We start from the raw sequence: 18802 nt of genomic DNA, 5'->3' as shown, positions 1-18802 counted from the left end.
TACAACAGCTATATAATTACTACATTATACTTGTTGTCTACTGACACTTTTTCAGCGGTGCGCCTCTCCCGACTCAGCGATGTCGATGAGCACGGAGAGCATGCACTTCGAGCGGAAGCCAACGTCTTCACAATCCAACACTGACTCAGCCACTTCATCGCTGTAGAACATTTCACCGTACAAGAAAAGAGCGAAGACATGAATGCCTACCCCTATGCGCGAAAGAGGCCTGATGCAGCTTTATTCAGTTTAGAATACTTATGCTAACGGTGGAACAAACCTTGCGTCCAGGAACCCTCCAAGAACTCTCCATTTGTAAAATGACCGACGAAGAGTTATTGATCGAGACTGATAAATTGCCGCTCAATCGCATTGCTCGAGCTTGACAAGCTGTCTTTAGATTTACAGGTTCTAGTTCGTAGGGGAAACATTCGATGATACAAAATCGAGAAGAATCTTTTGTGTCAAGTTGGAAAGGGTGACACAAACCTTTAGGGCAACTAACCTGATTCCTGCTGATGGAAATAATCGTCTGATTGTGGTGAAGATGTTCTTCACGCTGGTTATGGTGGGAGCGATGAATTTTAGTTATTTTACTACAAGAAGTAAGCCTACGTCGGGGAGCTGCACAGTTAGACATGCATCCGTTCTGATAGGAGAGAAACAGCTGTCAGATAGAAGACTGAAGAAGAAGAATTGATTATTTAAGCTCAACCTCGTCCTGATCGCCTAAGTAGCCTGAGCGCTACCGCCGATCAGGAACATTCGAGAACGGCTCAAAGAATGAACGAAAGGTAAAATCAACTAACGGTGATGAAAAGTCAGTCAAATCCAGTAAGGTCGTTTGCGCAAAACGGCATACAGAGCCATGGCTGACCTAATGACTCAATGTTAAACAGAATGAACCGAGCGTCAATTCCGTATGACGAAGCAGGTCTGACGTGCGTCTGAACGTATGCGTCGTACTCGATTCTGCAAAAGACCTGGTAAAGCAGCGATGCGAATGAACATATGGACAAGAAGAGTGTTCGCAGGCAGATGTATGTGCGATCCGCGCCATAGTCCTTCCAGGAAACAAAAAACCTAGCAGGCAATTTTAAAAGCTGAATTGTCCGCAGGAAGCACACGTACATAAGCTATAATAGCGGTTTGCGTGGCCTTATGAAACACACGCAAGTACGCAGAATATGCAAGGTACTCAACCGTGCAACGAAACAAACTAGCCTGCGCAGGATCTATATGGCACGAACTGCAAGCTGAAGTCACGAAAACAGCAGTACCATTATTATTGTGTCAGTGCAAGTATAATAAATAGTAGCCCTTGTATATATGGTAAAATGAAAATGGTACAGGTAACAGGCGGAGAGAAGTGTATATATATATATACACTGTCAACAGAAATAAGCAAAACCCATGTACGCATGCATAACCTATAAAACGACGATGGGAAGGAGAATTTTAAAAGCGATTATACAGACCTTGACGCACCACGTACAATAAATAGTGCTAGATACTGGCTTTCCTCTTTCTACAAACTTTCCTCTTTCTACAAAGTAACGTTCAAGCCTAGTTGGTTCTTGACTAAGGGAAAGTTGAGAGATATGCAAAAACTTAGCGAGGATTGATGATAACCTACAGGGGTTTACGAATTCAAGGTTGAATGAAAGGTGTTTTTTGTTGCAAAGAGTGACGGTAGGACACACCCATGCATAAGAACTATAAGGCAGAATGAAAGTCGACTTTGGCGTCGCAGCCAAACGTTGACTAATAAAGCCAAAAGCTTTTAGCAAGGAAACATGGTCATTAACGAAAAAGATGACAATGATTGCATTGAAAAAGCTTATAATAAATGAGGTGATTTTGTGATGCAGTAGATGTAAGATATGTTAAAATGCGACGGTTTAAAAAGACATAAACGATAGCAATCAGAATTCACACTTTTCAGAGACAGGCCTAGCACATGTTTATCATCTTACGGAAATACACACAGATCGTCCGAAACGAAAGCTACCACTAAACACTGAAAATTGACGACGATCAATCGTACAACGTCTGTTATAATTACAACAACGAAAGAAGAGCAACAAAAGAAAAAAGAAACACTGGAGATTCAATTTTGCAATGTGTACCGAGTAGTTGAAGAAACAGCTGATTATTATTTTAGCAGAAAATTTCGACTGAGTATCACGAAGCGAGCAGTGTCAGCATGGATGTTGCCCGTCTCGACGAGACAAAATCGATTTTAATCATACGACATGTCATTGAATGGGAAAGACGAATCGATCTGTTAGGTTTTGGTCACACGGGCTTGTACTCTATTCAAGATTGTTGATCAGCAAGTGTTTTTGCCATAGGGTGCGACTGGTTCTTAGCTATAATATCAATATTTAGTCGTTTATGTAGACTCGGCTGGCATATTATTATATGGCGAAACATCTCTTGACGAAATGCTGCCCCGGAGCCTACAAATGGCTGCCCTGGAGCCTACAATTGAGTGCTATGTGTGCAAACAGAAAGCAGTAACTGACATGATGGACCAGACCTTGTCCAGAGCTTGATTAGGTCGTCTGTAGTCTATACTCATCCAGCTGACATGCGCGAAAATACAGTGACAATGAAACAGCCGAGGACAGAAATACAACAGCCGTAAATGATGTTCGAAAGTCATGCTTATTCATAATAAATAAACTTGACATAATAATAATTAAGACTAATAGTAGTACTGCTATCCGCAAGGCACCGCACCAGATAACTATATTATTAATTAAATAGGGATTTAAGCAGGTAAAACAAGCAAAAACAGTAGAAAAACGCCGCGCTAACAAAACCAGTGAAGTGAGGAAAATGCAACCGGTCAAATAAATCGAAAAATGGCTGTTTTATTAAAAGAGAGCGAGTGAAAAGACACAGATAATACGAAAACAGATATAAATATTATATTATTACCACGAGGACGGCGACAAACTGAACCACCTAAAAAGAACGAGCGAAGTTAAATCGCTTTATTTATACTGTGCAATAAAAACAAGCAAAACTTCACTTTCCGAAAAAAATGTCTGTTCATTACTCCGATTGTTATCAGGCGGAATGTACAGTCGGCTAGCTTTCGAAAAATTAGGGAGCAGATTAATGTCGTCACATCGACTGTCTTGAATAATCCGAAACACCGACAAATTCTATCCGCAGATTCATTTCTCAAACCATAGCACAATGTGAGCGTTTACACACTATGATCTTGTTCATAGAAGTTCTCCACTGACGCGCGTAGAAAATCAACTTCTATGGAAAAATCAATATATATAATACTTCTAAAAGGAGATTGCTATCAGAGTAGCTGATCATCTCTATAATAAAATTTGCACTTCCAAGTACCGTTTAACCATATATTCCTTGGCCGAGCAATTATTATACGATGATGGATGAGCGTACATGCGATGCTCCTAGCGAGACGGAACCCCAAACGGATTGTTTTGTGCGCAGCATCAATCAGGGCACCAGTACGCACAGTGTGGAATAAATAGAGGTTGCTTAGTCATTGAACCGGGCTGAAACTTTGCATAGGCCTACTCACATGGAGTGCAGTCAATGAATATGAGTTGACCAAGGAAATTTCTAGAGAAACAAAGGGAAAGAGAGATGTATGCAAGAGTAGCGGTCAGTAAAAATGCCGCAAGAGTCGTGGTCGTCATGATGGCGTGGTCACAATAGCGGGAACACAAGGCATCGAGGAAAAGCGTTCCAGAAAACCGGATGTATATATACAGAAGTACTCGCTAGCAACTATCAGAGTTATCTATCAGAGACATTTTGATGTCTATTTTGCGTAGCGTACGTTATGTGCCGGTATTCCATTAAACCTTATGCAAAGTGTGTGTATTTTACAATTTTTGTGTACGACTTCACTGCTCTGTTATTTGAACTGTTTTAATTTGGCAAATAGACTACTAAAATAGAAAAATCTCCAGAACAGAGAGTTACATCAGGGGTAAGTACGACAGTTCGATGAAGGAATTGCGATGGAAAAGCGTGAGTGTATTTTTAAGTGAACTACTTCCAAATATTACAATGATTAGGAAAATAAAGTTCCTAACTCTATTTTTGCGAATTGCTAGTATTGCATACATCTCTTTCCTCTTTGTTTGTCCAAAAATATCTCTCATTTCCTTGGCCAACTCATGTTCATTTATAACGCTGTTTGCACGTCGTTCCTAGGACTCAGTATCCTCATCAGTTGGTTTAAAAGGTTGATTGCGTCTCTGTGTGTACACGTACCTAGATAATTTTCTAAATTCAATGTTACTGCACAGGTCCATGTGGGTAAGCCTATGCAAAGGCTCAGCTCGTTAAAATGATTAAGCAAGCGCTATTTATTCCACACGGTGCACACTTGTGCACCGGTTGATGCTCGCACAAAATAATCGATTTGGGGAGTTCCGTCTCGCTAGGAGCATCGCATGTACGCTCATCCATCACCGTATAACTGTTCGGCCAAAAAGAAGTAGCTTTTCCTTTTGTGCCCTCATCGTCATCAAGGTGACATTTATATGATGAATGGAACGATTGCCGTGCGGTTTTTCGGGTAATCCTTAAACTCCTTCTTGTAGTTGCGATGTTTACCGAGTGCCCAAACAGTCATCTGGTAAAAACCGGCACTTGCGAATAGACCAACCGGCAGGGTGTTCGTCATAGCTGTGAACGCTACCCAAGATAGGACCTCGTATGTGTAATTAGGGCAGGACACAAATGAGAATAGCTGGGTGAATGGGTTGGCAGTCGGGAACGGAATACGACGCTCTTTCGAACCAGCAGGTCGCAGATTTCGTAAAGCCAAATGAATGCTAAAGTTTCCAATCTCTGCTATCTGAAAAATTAAAGTGAAAAGGGGAAAAGATACATATAGCAAACTTAAGTTTTTATTTACTCGATTGGAGTCACTGAACAGTTACTTTACTACGAGTTATTGTGCAATCGACGGCCTCGTAGCCCGTGAAACAAGTGATAAATTTACATCAACAATTCGATTCTTTGACAACAAACTTCTTTTGAAACAAAGCAAAAACAGACTTGATTTTGCTTGTCAGCTCAAGCATGTTTACGACGCGTCTGACTTGATTTTTTTTTCGAAATTATTAGAAAAATTTCATGGCTACGAGATATTATATACTTACCGCGAACAGAACGAAAGCAGCGTATATCTGACGCTTGCACGCCGGTGGAGTATACAGAGGGTGGTTTATATAGTAGGCAATGTACAACCCGAAGCCCCAATAGTATCCGCAATTTTTAAACAGGTTGAAAATCGGCATCGTACCGTGAGAGAAGCGATGAATAAACATCGTTTCTAGCAGACGTTTGACGTAATGGAACGCCCAGCAGCCTGCCGCAAGGCTGTGAATAGAAAAGTTACAAATCGCATAGAAAGCACAAACTAATTGTAATTGTAAACTAATTGTGTAACTTAATGCTAGTGATCGAGATTGCTCCATACAATGACAAAAGGAATTGAATTCTACTCTTTTGTGTGTTAAATTAAGGAAGTTAAGGGAAAATATAATGTGTCCTCGTCTGGACATATAGGTATATAACCCTTGATATATCAACTTACTGCACGACGTCCGCGTACGGTATACTGGCCGCCTCGGCTCCGTAGAGTATAGCTGGTCGTGTGTACGCAAGCAGGTAAAGAACTAAGGGTCCTGCATATTCGAGTAGGAATACGGTAGTCCATCCTATCTGAGGTCCGAGATCTTTAAGGTAGAGCTGCTGCCCTGCCTTAATCCCTGCCGTCTCCAAAGTTACACCATCCGAGAGTGCTTTCGACTCTTGCAAATAATAATAATCATCAATATCATTCTAATAACAAACATGGTATTCGCGAACAACGAAAAAGTGATCTATGGATTACGTAGTGGAATGGGACAGAAAAAGTTATTAACATAACTGTCTCATTTTGCCGTGCATATTTAAGCTAAAGGCAGTGCTTGCCAATTGTAACATCGAACAATTTTTACGAAAAGGTAAAAGGCATTTGTCGAAAACCAAACACAATTATGCTCCGTTTAGTAGTGGTGTATAAACTTCTAAAAAGGTATACGAAGCAGTGCACTTACTAGGGTCAATCTTAAGGGCTTGTCTTTCAGGGGCCAGACCCTTCTCTGAAAAGGAAAACAAAAGAACTTGTAGCTTATGTAACGTGAGTGATGTCAAAGGATGATAGAGTTATTCTTGGCACTTATTAGGTAAACACAAAAGTAGCCAAGTAACTCACTCTGTAAGGAGATCTTCTTCTTGACATCGGCGATTGTAGAAACGGCGGTGAGCTACAAGAACGAATTCAGTTGTCATTAAATACAATATTGCTATTGTTTAACAGTCGCTGCAAAACAAATCAGACTAACTGCGCTTCTGTATAGAAAGAAGCGTCTGTATATTATAACATAAAAAAAAGCTTGCAAAGTACTAATTTTCAGAAGGAAACACTTACCCCGGATATAGTGCACACTTCCTTCTTCGACGAACCCTGAACGATATGGATCTGTAATCGATATCAAGAGGAAGGAACATAAAATTGTTTTACTATAATATCTTGTTTAATTATTATTAAGGTCTTGTGTAAAGTACACTAATTTTTTGAATATGCATTACGTACAAAGACGTCATGTAATCCGCTATTCAAGCCTGTGTGAAGCTCGAACTGCCCCTTGACCCGCGCTCGCAAGTGCTAATGAAATATGTATATAATACACGGGTTACAAAACAGGTTTCTAAATTCATATTATAATTGTGAAACAAAATACCAGTGTAATTATCACGATTATACGAAACGTTGCTATCGGGCGCTTGTCAATCAAAAATACTCCTCTTTAGAAACTAGGCAGCTGGGAATAAAAGCGTCGGACCTAGCTAACCCATAGAATATCCCAGTTCGTCGCAACCGTATCAAAGAATCAAATACGACAATTGGCCTCAGCGCCCAGTAATTCCGTTTCCTTTAATATTTCTTCATATATTACACCCATGACCAAAATTATCTTTTCCCTTTTGCCAACATACTGTGATACGCATAGATCATTGCCTAATTATATTCCGCTTTCGCGAAAACGAAAACGTTATTTGCGACCTACACCCCCATAGATCAGAAATAAAGGCTCCTTTCCTTACTGTAACAGACCCACTTATACTGCTCGAAATGATCAAATCTGATGACAAAAAGCAGCTGTGTCTGATCAAGGGCGTTCACATCGACCGTGGGACATCGGTGATCATGCAGGGATAGTGGCAGACTGGTCTAGGCCGTATGCAGAGTAACGTAGTATCTTCTACTACGACTTCTATTACGTCTGTGAGATTATACGCGTTTCATGATGTCAACGGCGAACAACTTCCTTCCCGCTTTCTGCCACAAGTGCGGACATCCCAAAATTGTTTACGCTTTGAGCGGATGCCCTTTCCTCGACGAAGCCAAGAGCGAACTGCCACGAGGAATTGTAGAAGAATAGGATATAATTGAAGTATAGACAATGAAAACCAAACTGAATGGATATAAATCGTGAAAATAATGAAAAGTTAAAGAAAAACTATTTCAAATAATCATAACTTTTCGCAGGTTATTTCCTTCTCACTATATCGATCCTAGTGTTTGCTAAATTTCGAACGGTCCAAAGGTCATATATTACTAACTACGGCTTTTAGATCTTATTATCTAAGTAATAATAATAATTAAATATTGTGTACGGTCCATTTCACATATAAGTGGAATCGATTACGTACATTCTGTGACACGCTTTGGTATGGCAAAATCATTTTTGAGAGCCACTATGTGAAGTCGAGTTACCCTTAAGAATAGCCTAATTGATTAACGTTTGACCGACTTCTTGATCTAGTAACAAACCTGTTTGTTTTAGCTACTCAGTAAATCGAATACGTCAAAAATGACAGTTCCTTCTATCGTCGAATGTTGATTACAACTATACGATCAGTGGTCAAAATGCGGGACGCCCCGCGTCACCATCCGATTCCGCAAAACCCATCACAAAGCCAATAAGATCACCCTCAACGAATATTGTAAAATTCATTTTTTGTTGTCTGTTGGAGAGGAAAGTCATAACGCGCCAAGCATTTGAAGGGAGAACACTTCAAAAACGCCTTGTAGACAAGCACATGGCTAAATCACCTAAACTTTGGACGAGACTTACAAATTCATACGCACGGCCAAGCTTACCATCATTCGCGTACATACCGTGCAAAAGTAATTACAACCCTCTACTAGACTTTGAGCACGTAGATTCAAAACAAAAGAACTAACCTCGAAGGAAGAGAGAAAGAGTTAGGTTGATTTTGATGTTTGGATAATTTCACGCTGATTTAGATTGTTTTTAGCTACTACGTGAATGGAAGTGTTACCCATAGTGTGAACTGCAGGATTCAACATGACGCATGCGACGTCGCAGTTTAACAATCCTGTAAAGGGAACATTACCTTTCTTTCTCGGGTCAATATTATAAATAACTGACCTGAAATAGAAATTTCGAATCTTCAAAATTTGAGTAAATGTCCACTGAGTAAAGGCCGTTTTTCACGTAGTATATTGCTCGGTCCAGTTAACGCGTGAACCACAAGAGAATAATTCTCATTGGCCGCCTGGTGAAGACGTTGGTTATTTAAGGACGTACTGTAAAATCCTTGGTAGCGAGATATTCTGTCAGGAAAAACGGCGAGCTTTTAATAATCACACTTGCACCGTTCATTTTCTTTTGATATTACTATTCGACGCTATTCGTTCTAGCATTGCGACGTAGATATCAAATATTTCTTAACTAGATCGTTCTGTGTCGATGATCTTCATCACGTATTTTAACGTCCACCTTAACATTTATCTACCAGTTGGCTGGAAAAAAACAATCGGCTACACTTAATATACCACATAACAAATTGGACTGAATAGAAATCTACAATAACATCTACCTATTCCATACAAACTAAATGTCTGAGAAAAACGAAAGTTCTCTCAGTCAAAACGTAAGAGCGTTCCACACCGTACAGCTAAGATCCTTATTAAAAAAAACGCTAGATTACTAATCATAGCGATATATCTTCTACGTAAATACACTGCTTCTTAATTAAGCACTTATAACCTACGCCAGTTACGCCTCGTTACGTCACCTCGCAAAAATGTGCTACATCGCAAATGTTAAATATAAATTTCGTAACGGGCGACATATTTTTCAAGCTCAATTTAAAGACAATCACGTTTTTTTGTGTTTTATCATTCGACAATGCCAACCTTTCAAAGCTACCTGTGCCCGCAATGGCCTCAAGTGCCTTCACATCCGTGTGACTGCCACTTAGCGAAGACGAGTCGTATCATAATCTCTATAGTACCTAAAAATAAATATAGTCGATCTTTTCGTGTAGTCTAGCACGAAACGCCGGATCGACGATGGCTACGGTTGGCAGCAGCACTAACTGACATCATCACAGCGCGAAGCCGGCTGATACGTATTCTCGAACAAAACTAAGATGCCGCACTCTTCTAGACTTACTTCAGCTGGTCAGTTCGACTTTGTCGTGCAATATTTACGGCTGACTTCAATAATGCTAGCAAATACTGGATGATGTATGAAAACTCACCTCCATTGCGATAAGTAACTGGCGTCAATGGCAGCACTATCCTCTACACGCTTCAACGTCAGCAGATATTCCAAGTCACTGGCCCGACAGCGAGATGCAGGTGAAATACGGGAGAGAGGTATTGCGAACAGAGATAAAATCAGCTGAATGTCTGCTCTCTTAATTAGATACAGGAGCCGCCATAGAGGAAAACCAGAAAAGTGGAGAAGGCTACGTACGGAAGTTTCGTCTGCTTGTCAGAAGCTAATATGGCGTTGACGCCGAAGAAGTGCGCCGGGGAAACACAATTACTAAGGGGCGAAAACAAATTAAGATTTGATTGAGAAACTGTTAGGGTAAAATGGGCAGAATAAGAATATACACTAAGATAAAAATATATACTCATGCATAAGATATAGTGCACGATACACAAGAAAAAACAGTTTAAGACAACAGTAGAGTTCGCATTGTATTACAGCGGAAAAAACTGCTTGATTGAAAAACACTTACACATAAATGGATTTTGTTTTAGCAAAAATTGATTCCGTTCGTAATGGTGAACTCGGTAATACATAAATTGTTGAAATCTAGTAGCTTCTGGTTGCCCGACACGTTTCGTTGAATCGGACGCGGACGTTTTCCTATTGGTTGATCGCCACATAGATACCTAAAAAGGCTTATAATAGGACAATGCGTCTATTCACTTAGAAAGGGAAGGACGTGGAGAGGAAAATGTGTCGATATACTAAACAAAAGCTGTTGTGCTTAAATAGAGGTACGTCTGAGGTAACATATGATTTGCTCCTTTTTAGCCAAATGACGTAGGATGTTTTCAGATCACTTATTATAGTGCCGCATTTCTCGTGCTGACATTTTAAAAACGTATAAAGCTTTATGTGACTTCTGGTGCACAGCCAAAAACTCTTCTGTGGGAAAGGACGAAGGCCGATATAACGCCATTTTTCCTCGTTTATTTGTGATTGTTGTCGTCTAATGTGCACAAATGCTTACACAGGTGATGAAGAAAAAAGGGTTTTCATGATGTATCTGCTGGTCGGATTTGTTCACTAATGACTAATTCGACCTAATCGTGCAGAATGGTGAGTTGGCTTATTTTATATATACGATATCCATCCATGAAATAATTCAGGTTAACTGCTGCGCAGCATTAACAGCGAATATGCTTGTTATTACAATCATAGAAGCCCGTTTTCGTTTCACCCTCTTTATATAATTCTTCAGCATTTACATCTTTATGTTACATCATTACACTGTCTGTTTTGAAGAATGTTATACATTTTTAAAGTACGACGGATACGTAAAAAATTGTTCATCCACAAGTTTTTTTACAATAAATTTCAAATGGCCAGCGCTCCTTTATAACTCATCCTTAATAACAACTTTATTACTTTTACTTATATTTACTTTATAACTCGGACTGAAAAATGGATATACCCAGATCGTGGTTCTTGGGGTTCATTCTGCATTCGAACATTAAACAAAAAGGAATTACATCAGCCTTTATCCTATTGAATACAAGGGAACTGAATTTTATGGACGTCCACAATTTCTCTTGAATACAAGGGAAATTATAAAATCCATGAAAAACGTGCACATTCTTCATATGACCGTTAGTGCTTATTTAAGAAGTGCTTTCCATTTCCACTCTATTTTTTGCCACTATGCAATTCGTGTAGTCCGTGCAGTCGGCAAACTTCCGTAAGAAAAAATGTATCGTACCGTCTTGTCTCCGGACAACGGATGATGGAGTACGGCTCCATCGTTGCGGAGACAACTTCGCGAAAATCGGCAAAATTCTTGGAAGGAGCACTATAACAAAGAATTCGTACATTTGCTCGGTGAGTACATATCTAAATGCCAATATAGGTTAGTTAGTAACAAAAGGAAGAAAAATATTTGCAATCATAGCAACAATATGTAGCCAAAAATATGAATAATTTTTTAATCTGCTATCAGAATATATCTTTCTGATGGTAGAACAATTTGCGCTATAGGTCGCAGGATTTATTGTGATAGATGTCGTATACTACGCAAAAGGTTAGGAAAATCAATAATTTGTTTCAGTATTCTTTGATTGATTTTGCTTTAAAGAAAAAGAAACAGTTATTCCAAACGCCAGTGAATGATGCATCTAAAAAGTTTTCGAACTTTGGCCAAGGTATTCTGTTCCGTCTACCGTATACTTCCAGCCTTGCTCCGTTCTTCTTCTGTGCTAAATTTGCTGGACGAAAAATCTTCCTCTAGGCAAGAAGAAGTACTCAAATCTCCTGGTTTACGTCTCAATCTCGTTAGACGACTTAAAAATATATGCCACGTATATATGCCAATATATTAAGAGTATGAGTGCTGTGTTCTGGAAGGATGGCGGAAAAAAATTTGCGTTAGATTTGTTAAAAAAGTGATAAGAGCGCGCACCATTCGATAAGTGCTTCTGGGAAAAAGGGTCTTCGCAAAACATATCCGAAAGATCGGGACGGATTACAGGTTTACTAAATATATATCTATATGAAATTACTGACTGAATATGAACCATTCAAAATCGATAATTAAGCACACTGAAGCGTTTAGAACCATTTATTTAGGAAGCTCTAGCTCATAATAATGCTTTGACAACCAGATCACATACGAGAATGAAAGGTAAAAGCGTATCACTGTATTTTTTCGTTAGACTTCTTAATGATGGTTTTATTTTTTCTTTCTCGTCTTATAGCTCCACTTTGAAGAATCCTGCTTTACGCGAAAGGGTGGCTTATGCCCCGAAGCCGTACCTACGAGATTTTTGGATGGACCAGGAGATGCTCAAGGAGATGTTCGTCGCTGTAGTGTACCTCGATGTTCACGAACCGAAAACGAAGCACTTCTGTTTAAAGGACGGCAAGCATTTCGTTCCATTGGTATCGAAGCTGGTGCCGATCTCACCAAGGGCTGGATATGTGACGTAAGTAGTTATGGAAGAATTCAATACAGTTTTAAAGAGCATCCTTTAGTTTAACGAAATGTTCAGGGTGGCGCGCATAAATTGAGTATTTTTATTTTGTGCCTATGACTGCATTTAAAAGAACAAATATTTCAACAAATTTAGTTACGTATGCTAGAAGTGTCATTCCTCACGGTCATGTTTATTCAATATAACTTTCACTCACCGTGATTTTGCCGTGAATTCGGAACTAGGGAAGACTAATCATTTTTAGAATATTCCTCCTTCGATCTGTAAATAACATTTTAATAGTATCAATAGGTTACACACTACATTCTGGAGTTTAATTTTGAGCTTACAACACTCCAAAAATACAAAATATAGCGAGGGCTAAAAACAGCCAAAAACTTATCATAGGGGCTTATTTGGACAACTTAATTTGTATTAATAAGACGGCCATGAATTTCTGTACCAAAAGTCCTAGCGTATTAAAAATCATGTCATTCGATTAATAACAAAGGTTTTCATCTCAGCGGGGGGTCTGTCCTGCAGTTAAAAATTAGATAATAATTTACCTTCGTTTGGATTCCAAAAACGACGCATTGTTATTTGCATTATGAAATGAGTGTTTTGTTCTAGAGGAAACTGGCTTTTATTTAGTAGAAGGAATACCAGATGAATGCATGCCCGTTACGATAAATAGCCCGCCAGAGTTTTTCCCAGTTTGCACAACCCGTAGTTTTCATGTAGTTCACAGATGGGGCGTCACTGTTTTAATCTAAACACAGCAATGAATTGACAATGATTACCGTCGCATCGTGTGTTTCTGTGTCGCAAGCGAGGCAATTGGAATGACCTGGAAAGCTTTGTTGAATGTGCAGAATTGTTTGTTTTAACACATGATCCGACAGATGGTAACACTGGCAAAATAGTATTATCATTAATTGATAAATAAGGCCCCCAGTATCGTTTTTCATAAAAAATACTGCTAATCCTATTACGGGCCTACTTGTAACAGGAACATTTCGAGGAGGAATGTATTGATGACCGCGGTCGGCTGAAGCCCGGTTCAATGCCAACCAGAGTTGCTGAGGTGCGACAAGATGACGGAGATGGTACCGTCGTTAAACATATTTCCGTTCGCACCATCCACGGATCCAATCGTAAGTTACAACGTTTTTACAAAGGAACTTTTAATTTAGAAGATAAGTATAGCCGAAGACGGACAATGTGATGGAACAGACAGTAATTGAGAACTAGCGGAATTTAGTACTCTTTTATCATTTAGTCGATTTGTACTGTTTAAGATACGCGCAAAGAGTTATATGTGGCATCATAAACTCTTTTTCTAGTGTTTTGTGCATCTAGATTGGATTGTCCTAACAACTGCTTCTGACACCAAGAATAACAAGTTCCTAGATCCAGCAGCACTGTGTATTTAAATTGATTATCAGCTCGGAATATAGATGACTAATTCTAAACTAACCATCAACGTCTTTCAGTCCTTCTTTATATTAATGGGATATACTTTTCATCAAAGTTTACGCTTAATTGAGATTTCCACGAATTGATTTCCAGGACTTCTAACTTGGTTGTAATTATTTCACAGCTATGCTCTAATAATATAGCCAGATGTATTTTACTTCTGTTTATATGTAAATGTATATGTGAATGTCTTACAGCAGTCAAGCTAATTCTGACTGATGATATTGTGGAGGACATTGTAGACGATCTAGAGGAAGTTGACACCAGAACGGAAAACAGCAATCTGAAGCTGCAATTGCGACGAGCACACGAAGAAATTGGTGGGATAGCCTTCTGCATTTATGTTTGATATCTAAATGCCTTCTATTTATCGAAAATCATAAGCATTCAATAAGTTGGCAGCTTCATTCGTAGCAACTTTTACGCTGAGAAATTGTTTAGCCTACAATACAGTCCCTAAGAATTTTGCGCTCTTCCAAAAGCTATATTTGTTTCTATCTTACAGTAATTAATACATTGTCATTGTATATATTCATTATAGATTTTTGATGTTAACGGACGCCAATTGCAGAATCTCTAAAAAGGACAATAAGTCTCCTGCACAGCGATATTAATACGAAACGCAGCAGAATTCAGACGCTTGAAGAGGAGCTGGCCCAAGCCACCAGTTCCTGGAGACAGTTTGAGGTACGCATTGTCAACGAGTAGTTAACCGCTTAGGCCGAAAAATCTTCAGGACGTTTCCAAAAGTGAACAAGAGACATAACACCGATAATTAGATACAGTGGAAACTATCGAAGACGAGTGACAATAAGATGAGCGATATTCTCGCGAGTACGCCCATTACGAGCTCGTTTGTATCTGTACATTTATATTATACATCCTTGTGTATACTCATTGTAAACTACAGACAAGCATTTGTATTTGTTGTGTTATATAAATAAAAACATAAACGTATTCACTGTTTTTCGTGTAGCCAGAATGACAGCAGTTACTCAACTACCGTTGTTAAAATTAATGGCTCGTTTGAATTTTGCGCCACTGAATGACCGCTTATCATTTACGTTTGTCTTGCCAAAAGGAGCAACGAGCATCCATTAAGTTTTATGCAAAAAATAAAATCAATACTGCGGATGCAGAATGACACTAGGCACAAGTAAACATTAAATTTAAGTGTGTCGAACACGTTTAGAAGTTTAGCGAGGATGATTCTGTGACAGCAGTCACGAACGAGAACTGAGGTGCTTCGCACGGCTTTTCCAACTGTCAAAAAATCGTTCGTTATCAACTCAGCCGTCGAGCTGCACAGTCACCAAGGAATACAACCAAAAAATAAAAAACTTGGCGAGTACACCTGGTGTAAGAAACCGGTACTGTGGTGCAACAAGTCAAAGGTTCTCTGTCACAATAATGCACCGGCTCACCTTTAACCACTTATACAACATTTTGTGTATGCTGTCCGGACCCTAAACTTACCCGACTCACCCCGATTCAGAGCCTCCTGCGGCTCGTTCCTATTCCCCACAGAAACTGACGAAAAGCCTGAAAAGGAAGCGTTTCGACACGATAGAAAAAGTAAAAGCAAAATCGTTGACCGCTTTTTTACCGAGAATATGACGTGCTTTTGGACTGGAAAAAACCGTAGCATAAGTGTGCTACAATCAGCGAAAATTGTCTTGACAGCTGGAACTGAAACGATCAAATATTTAGCGATATGGAACAGATGACATATACACCTTTCAACAATGTCAGTCAACGGTTCAATGAAAAGGACACAAAAATAAACGCAGGATGGCATTTTACGACGAAGACTTAATTTATTAGAATAATATACAAGTTAATAAAAGTTGGCCATTTTTCGTCTTCGTTTTTAGATCTTTTACACTAACGATGCTGCGGGAAAGCAACAAAGGTCTTTTTCTGTCCGATTTTGACCTATACAATTTCGCAATACATTATATTTAGTTTGTAATGGTCTAATCTTACTTCGTCAACTGTAAGATATGGCTCAATAATCTTTCGGGACTACAGTTATTAGAATCGCTGATTTTAATGATTCTAGTTGGCATATATATTCGAAATTATCTGGGTCTTTACAGTTCTTTTTGTAGCTTTTTTATATACACCAATCCTTCAGTTTTAACTGATAATTATTATTTTTGAAAAAAGCTATTTAATTTTGGAGTTCGCAAACTAGACAATTTTTTTCCGTGTTATGAAAATATAGTTGCATTTCTTTAAACATGTATGTTTAGGTATCTTCAACGTTACCATTTTCATATCACTAGAAAAAATCGGTGAAAACGATTTAACAATCTTTTTCAAAGCCGCCGCTTCACTTTTTTGATCTAGCCAATTTCTTTTTAGGTTTGGAATATTTGGCCTCAAGCGCCGCCAAGAAATCATCTCCCTCAGGAGCGCGTCTTTTTAGTATTAATTCCAGACTGCTCATCTCGTTCTTAACTTTTTCCGCTTCTTTTGCCTCACGGGCAAACTTCTTTTGCCGTTTGGCTTTACTTGAAGCAGTTTCCTTGGTGAAAGCCCTATATTCAGGAATCTCTTCATCATCGATCATTTTTTGGAGAAGGCTGCAAAGACTGAAAGACGTATTATAATATCACTCAGTAAATAGCTTTCTGTTAAGTATTTCTATATATTTTGTCTCTTATACAAACATTAATTGAATAAAACGACGTTAAATAAGCTATATTTGATGCTATTAGTTTAAGTACGTAGTATTGTCAATATTGTTTTCAACAACACATTCCCAATCATTCTGTAGATACTGTCCCGAAATAATTACATCCCAAAACATTAGCCTATTTAATTGAATTGTATGTGAGAAACCATCATGCTTCCTCCTATCAAGGATCACGGTACTAGCAAATTTCAGTGTGCAAAATGGGCTTAGAAAGTTGCACTCGAAGCTGCAATACCTAAGATACCAGGCAGATGCCATTTTCCCTGCATAGAAATTCAAAATTATCATTTGAATGGACATGGGCTTCCGCAGTCACGGCATTACCGGTCACTACTCTCCTGGCACTGGGCTTAAATCGAATTTTAAATTTCCCGCGCTCCCCATATACCGATTTTTACAGAGCAGTTTTAGCAAGACTGAAGCGACTGGTGTTGCCACGATCGCGGATGCCTATATTTGCATAAAAATATGCATAATTTTTAAACAGGGGATCAACACAGATGTGTTACTCCTTGCATTTAATGCAAATGTACGCACCGATCTTCATCATCGACATCGTATCCAATGAAACATTCTGCAATTTTGTTCATGTCGCCTTTGGTTTTTTCATACGCACGCTTGAGGTCTTCGCGCTCTTGCTCACTGCCGTGGTATTTATCAAAGAAGTCCTGTATTTGGCTGTCGGTCACCGTCGGAAACAGTGTTCGCCAGAAGGATTTCCAGTCTTTTTTCTCGTCAAATGAATCGTCGTCCACGGATCCTGTCTCATCGTAGATCTAAGCGAAAAGCAAAATGTAACATTGTTAAAAGATAGTAAGAAGAATGAACGCTCTTCCCTACGACTTATCACAAACACTCATAAAAGTCGATCAATTGAAGCATGCAATTGCGATATTTTTGAAGTACAAAATAACCCTTTTTACAATATTCACAGTATGGATACAAAATGTGCAAACATGGTATTTCAATGCTGCATCTGACAGGGTTTTTTTTGACGTTACGGCTGTTAGTGAGACCGATAAGATATCCGTATTTGATCTATCTTTGTTTAATTGAAATAAAACTAAATTACTCAAATAAACGTTAAAACAAAGAAAGTGACGGGCCTCTTCAATTCATATGGCAAGCCATACGAAAACTCCTTCAACTTATCGTCTTTATGCAAGGTAAATGGGTATTTGAATAAATGATCTGGTTAAAAAAAATTACCGCTTTTTGGTGCTATTTTTTATCAACCAAAAATCGCTGTAACATATGTTTTTTTTGAAAGGCTCAAACCTTTTAGTGCTGATGTTTTCATACAAAGCACAAAAAAGCGGCCAGTAAGGTTCACTCATATTCACCATGTTCACTCAGGTTCTAGTAATAGATTTCTCATAGATTTTTTGTCACAGTATCTTATCGTCAACTTCGACTTCGCCTTCTTTCTGCGTAGGTTATTTTTACATTCTATATTATTTCTAGTAGTTAAAATGATCGCTTACGTACTGGAAGAATTACCTGCATAACCACAATATTGATTTAACAAAAACATTCAATTCGCTCTTGCATACCTTGCGCTTTTCTTCGTCGCATAAAATTTCATAACACTTGCAGAGAATCTGAAACTTTTTCGTAAACTCTTCTTTATTTTCTTCATTAGCTTTATCTGGATGACAGAGCAGGCTTTTTTGGCGGTAGGCCTTTTTTAATAGATCAGATCGGACGGACTTTTTAACACCCAGCACCTCATAAAGCGTGTCAGCACCGAAAATCTCCTTGACATCATCTAGAAGGCCCATAGCGCCTGCAGTTCAATCAGGTTATCTACAACAATAGCGCTTCTTCTTTTGCATACACCTGACGGGTTTTATCGTCACAGAAACCCGATTTCAACAGAGAAGTTGTACCGAACTCGTTGGTAGCCTATTCTCAAGCTTTATTCGAAGCGGCGCGAAAGTTTCTGAGTAAATGGAGACTTGAACGGTTGATGGATACCAATACAACCCGACGCCAAAATGGATTATTGTGATTCGACTGCGAAAAGAATGCAATTTATGAAGCGTTTCGCATTGATATATATATATATA

General features: G+C 38.9%; 4 protein-coding genes across 11 annotated transcripts in view; 2 read left to right on the top strand and 2 right to left on the bottom strand.

Annotated features, from left to right (window-relative positions):
• LOC111245144 (serine/threonine-protein kinase DCLK1) overlaps positions 1–2708 on the top strand; it is a 92852-nt gene extending 90144 nt beyond the window's left edge. For all 6 annotated transcript variants that reach the window (XM_086980422.1, XM_022793094.2, XM_022793091.2 and 3 more), the window contains one exon: positions 56–2708. In XM_086980422.1, coding sequence (XP_086836548.1) covers positions 56–166 — 111 coding nt within the window. In that variant the 3' untranslated portion in view covers positions 167–2708. The remainder of the gene's footprint in view (positions 1–55) is intronic.
• Positions 2709–2854: 146 nt separating this feature from the next.
• Sc2 (trans-2,3-enoyl-CoA reductase Sc2) lies at positions 2855–9823 on the bottom strand. Its single transcript, XM_022793098.2, has 7 exons — positions 9631–9823; positions 6485–6535; positions 6269–6320; positions 6111–6155; positions 5606–5822; positions 5169–5388; positions 2855–4861 (listed from the first exon to the last, which is right to left on the bottom strand). The coding sequence occupies exons 1-7, from the start codon at positions 9634–9636 to the stop codon at positions 4541–4543; spliced, it is 912 nt and encodes a 303-aa protein (XP_022648833.1). The 5' UTR covers positions 9637–9823; the 3' UTR covers positions 2855–4540.
• A 497-nt stretch (positions 9824–10320) lies between these two features.
• On the top strand, positions 10321–14989 carry LOC111245146 (uncharacterized). 3 transcript variants are annotated; one of them, XM_022793099.2, is made up of 7 exons: positions 10321–10384; positions 10625–10709; positions 11307–11468; positions 12341–12568; positions 13566–13710; positions 14230–14352; positions 14604–14989. In XM_022793099.2, the coding sequence occupies exons 2-7, from the start codon at positions 10707–10709 to the stop codon at positions 14738–14740; spliced, it is 798 nt and encodes a 265-aa protein (XP_022648834.1). In that variant the 5' UTR covers positions 10321–10384; positions 10625–10706; the 3' UTR covers positions 14741–14989. The 3 variants fall into 3 exon arrangements, with proteins under 3 accessions (XP_022648834.1, XP_022648837.1, XP_086836550.1); XM_022793102.2 differs by lacking the exon at positions 10321–10384 and having other exon boundaries at positions 10402–10709; positions 14233–14352; XM_086980424.1 differs by lacking the exon at positions 10321–10384 and having other exon boundaries at positions 10402–10709; positions 14574–14734.
• Positions 14990–15813: 824 nt separating this feature from the next.
• LOC111245147 (dnaJ homolog subfamily C member 9) lies at positions 15814–18701 on the bottom strand. The gene is made up of 3 exons (XM_022793103.2): positions 18287–18701; positions 17271–17509; positions 15814–16629 (listed from the first exon to the last, which is right to left on the bottom strand). The coding sequence occupies exons 1-3, from the start codon at positions 18512–18514 to the stop codon at positions 16368–16370; spliced, it is 729 nt and encodes a 242-aa protein (XP_022648838.1). The 5' UTR covers positions 18515–18701; the 3' UTR covers positions 15814–16367.
• Positions 18702–18802: the final 101 nt, after the last annotated feature.

This window comes from Varroa destructor, unplaced genomic scaffold (genome assembly GCF_002443255.2).
Source record: "Varroa destructor unplaced genomic scaffold, Vdes_3.0 BEIS01000002.1, whole genome shotgun sequence".
NCBI lineage: Eukaryota > Metazoa > Arthropoda > Arachnida > Mesostigmata > Varroidae > Varroa > Varroa destructor.
The sequence above is the reverse complement of the archived record's forward strand: the minus strand, read 5'-3'. Positions and strand labels throughout refer to the sequence as shown.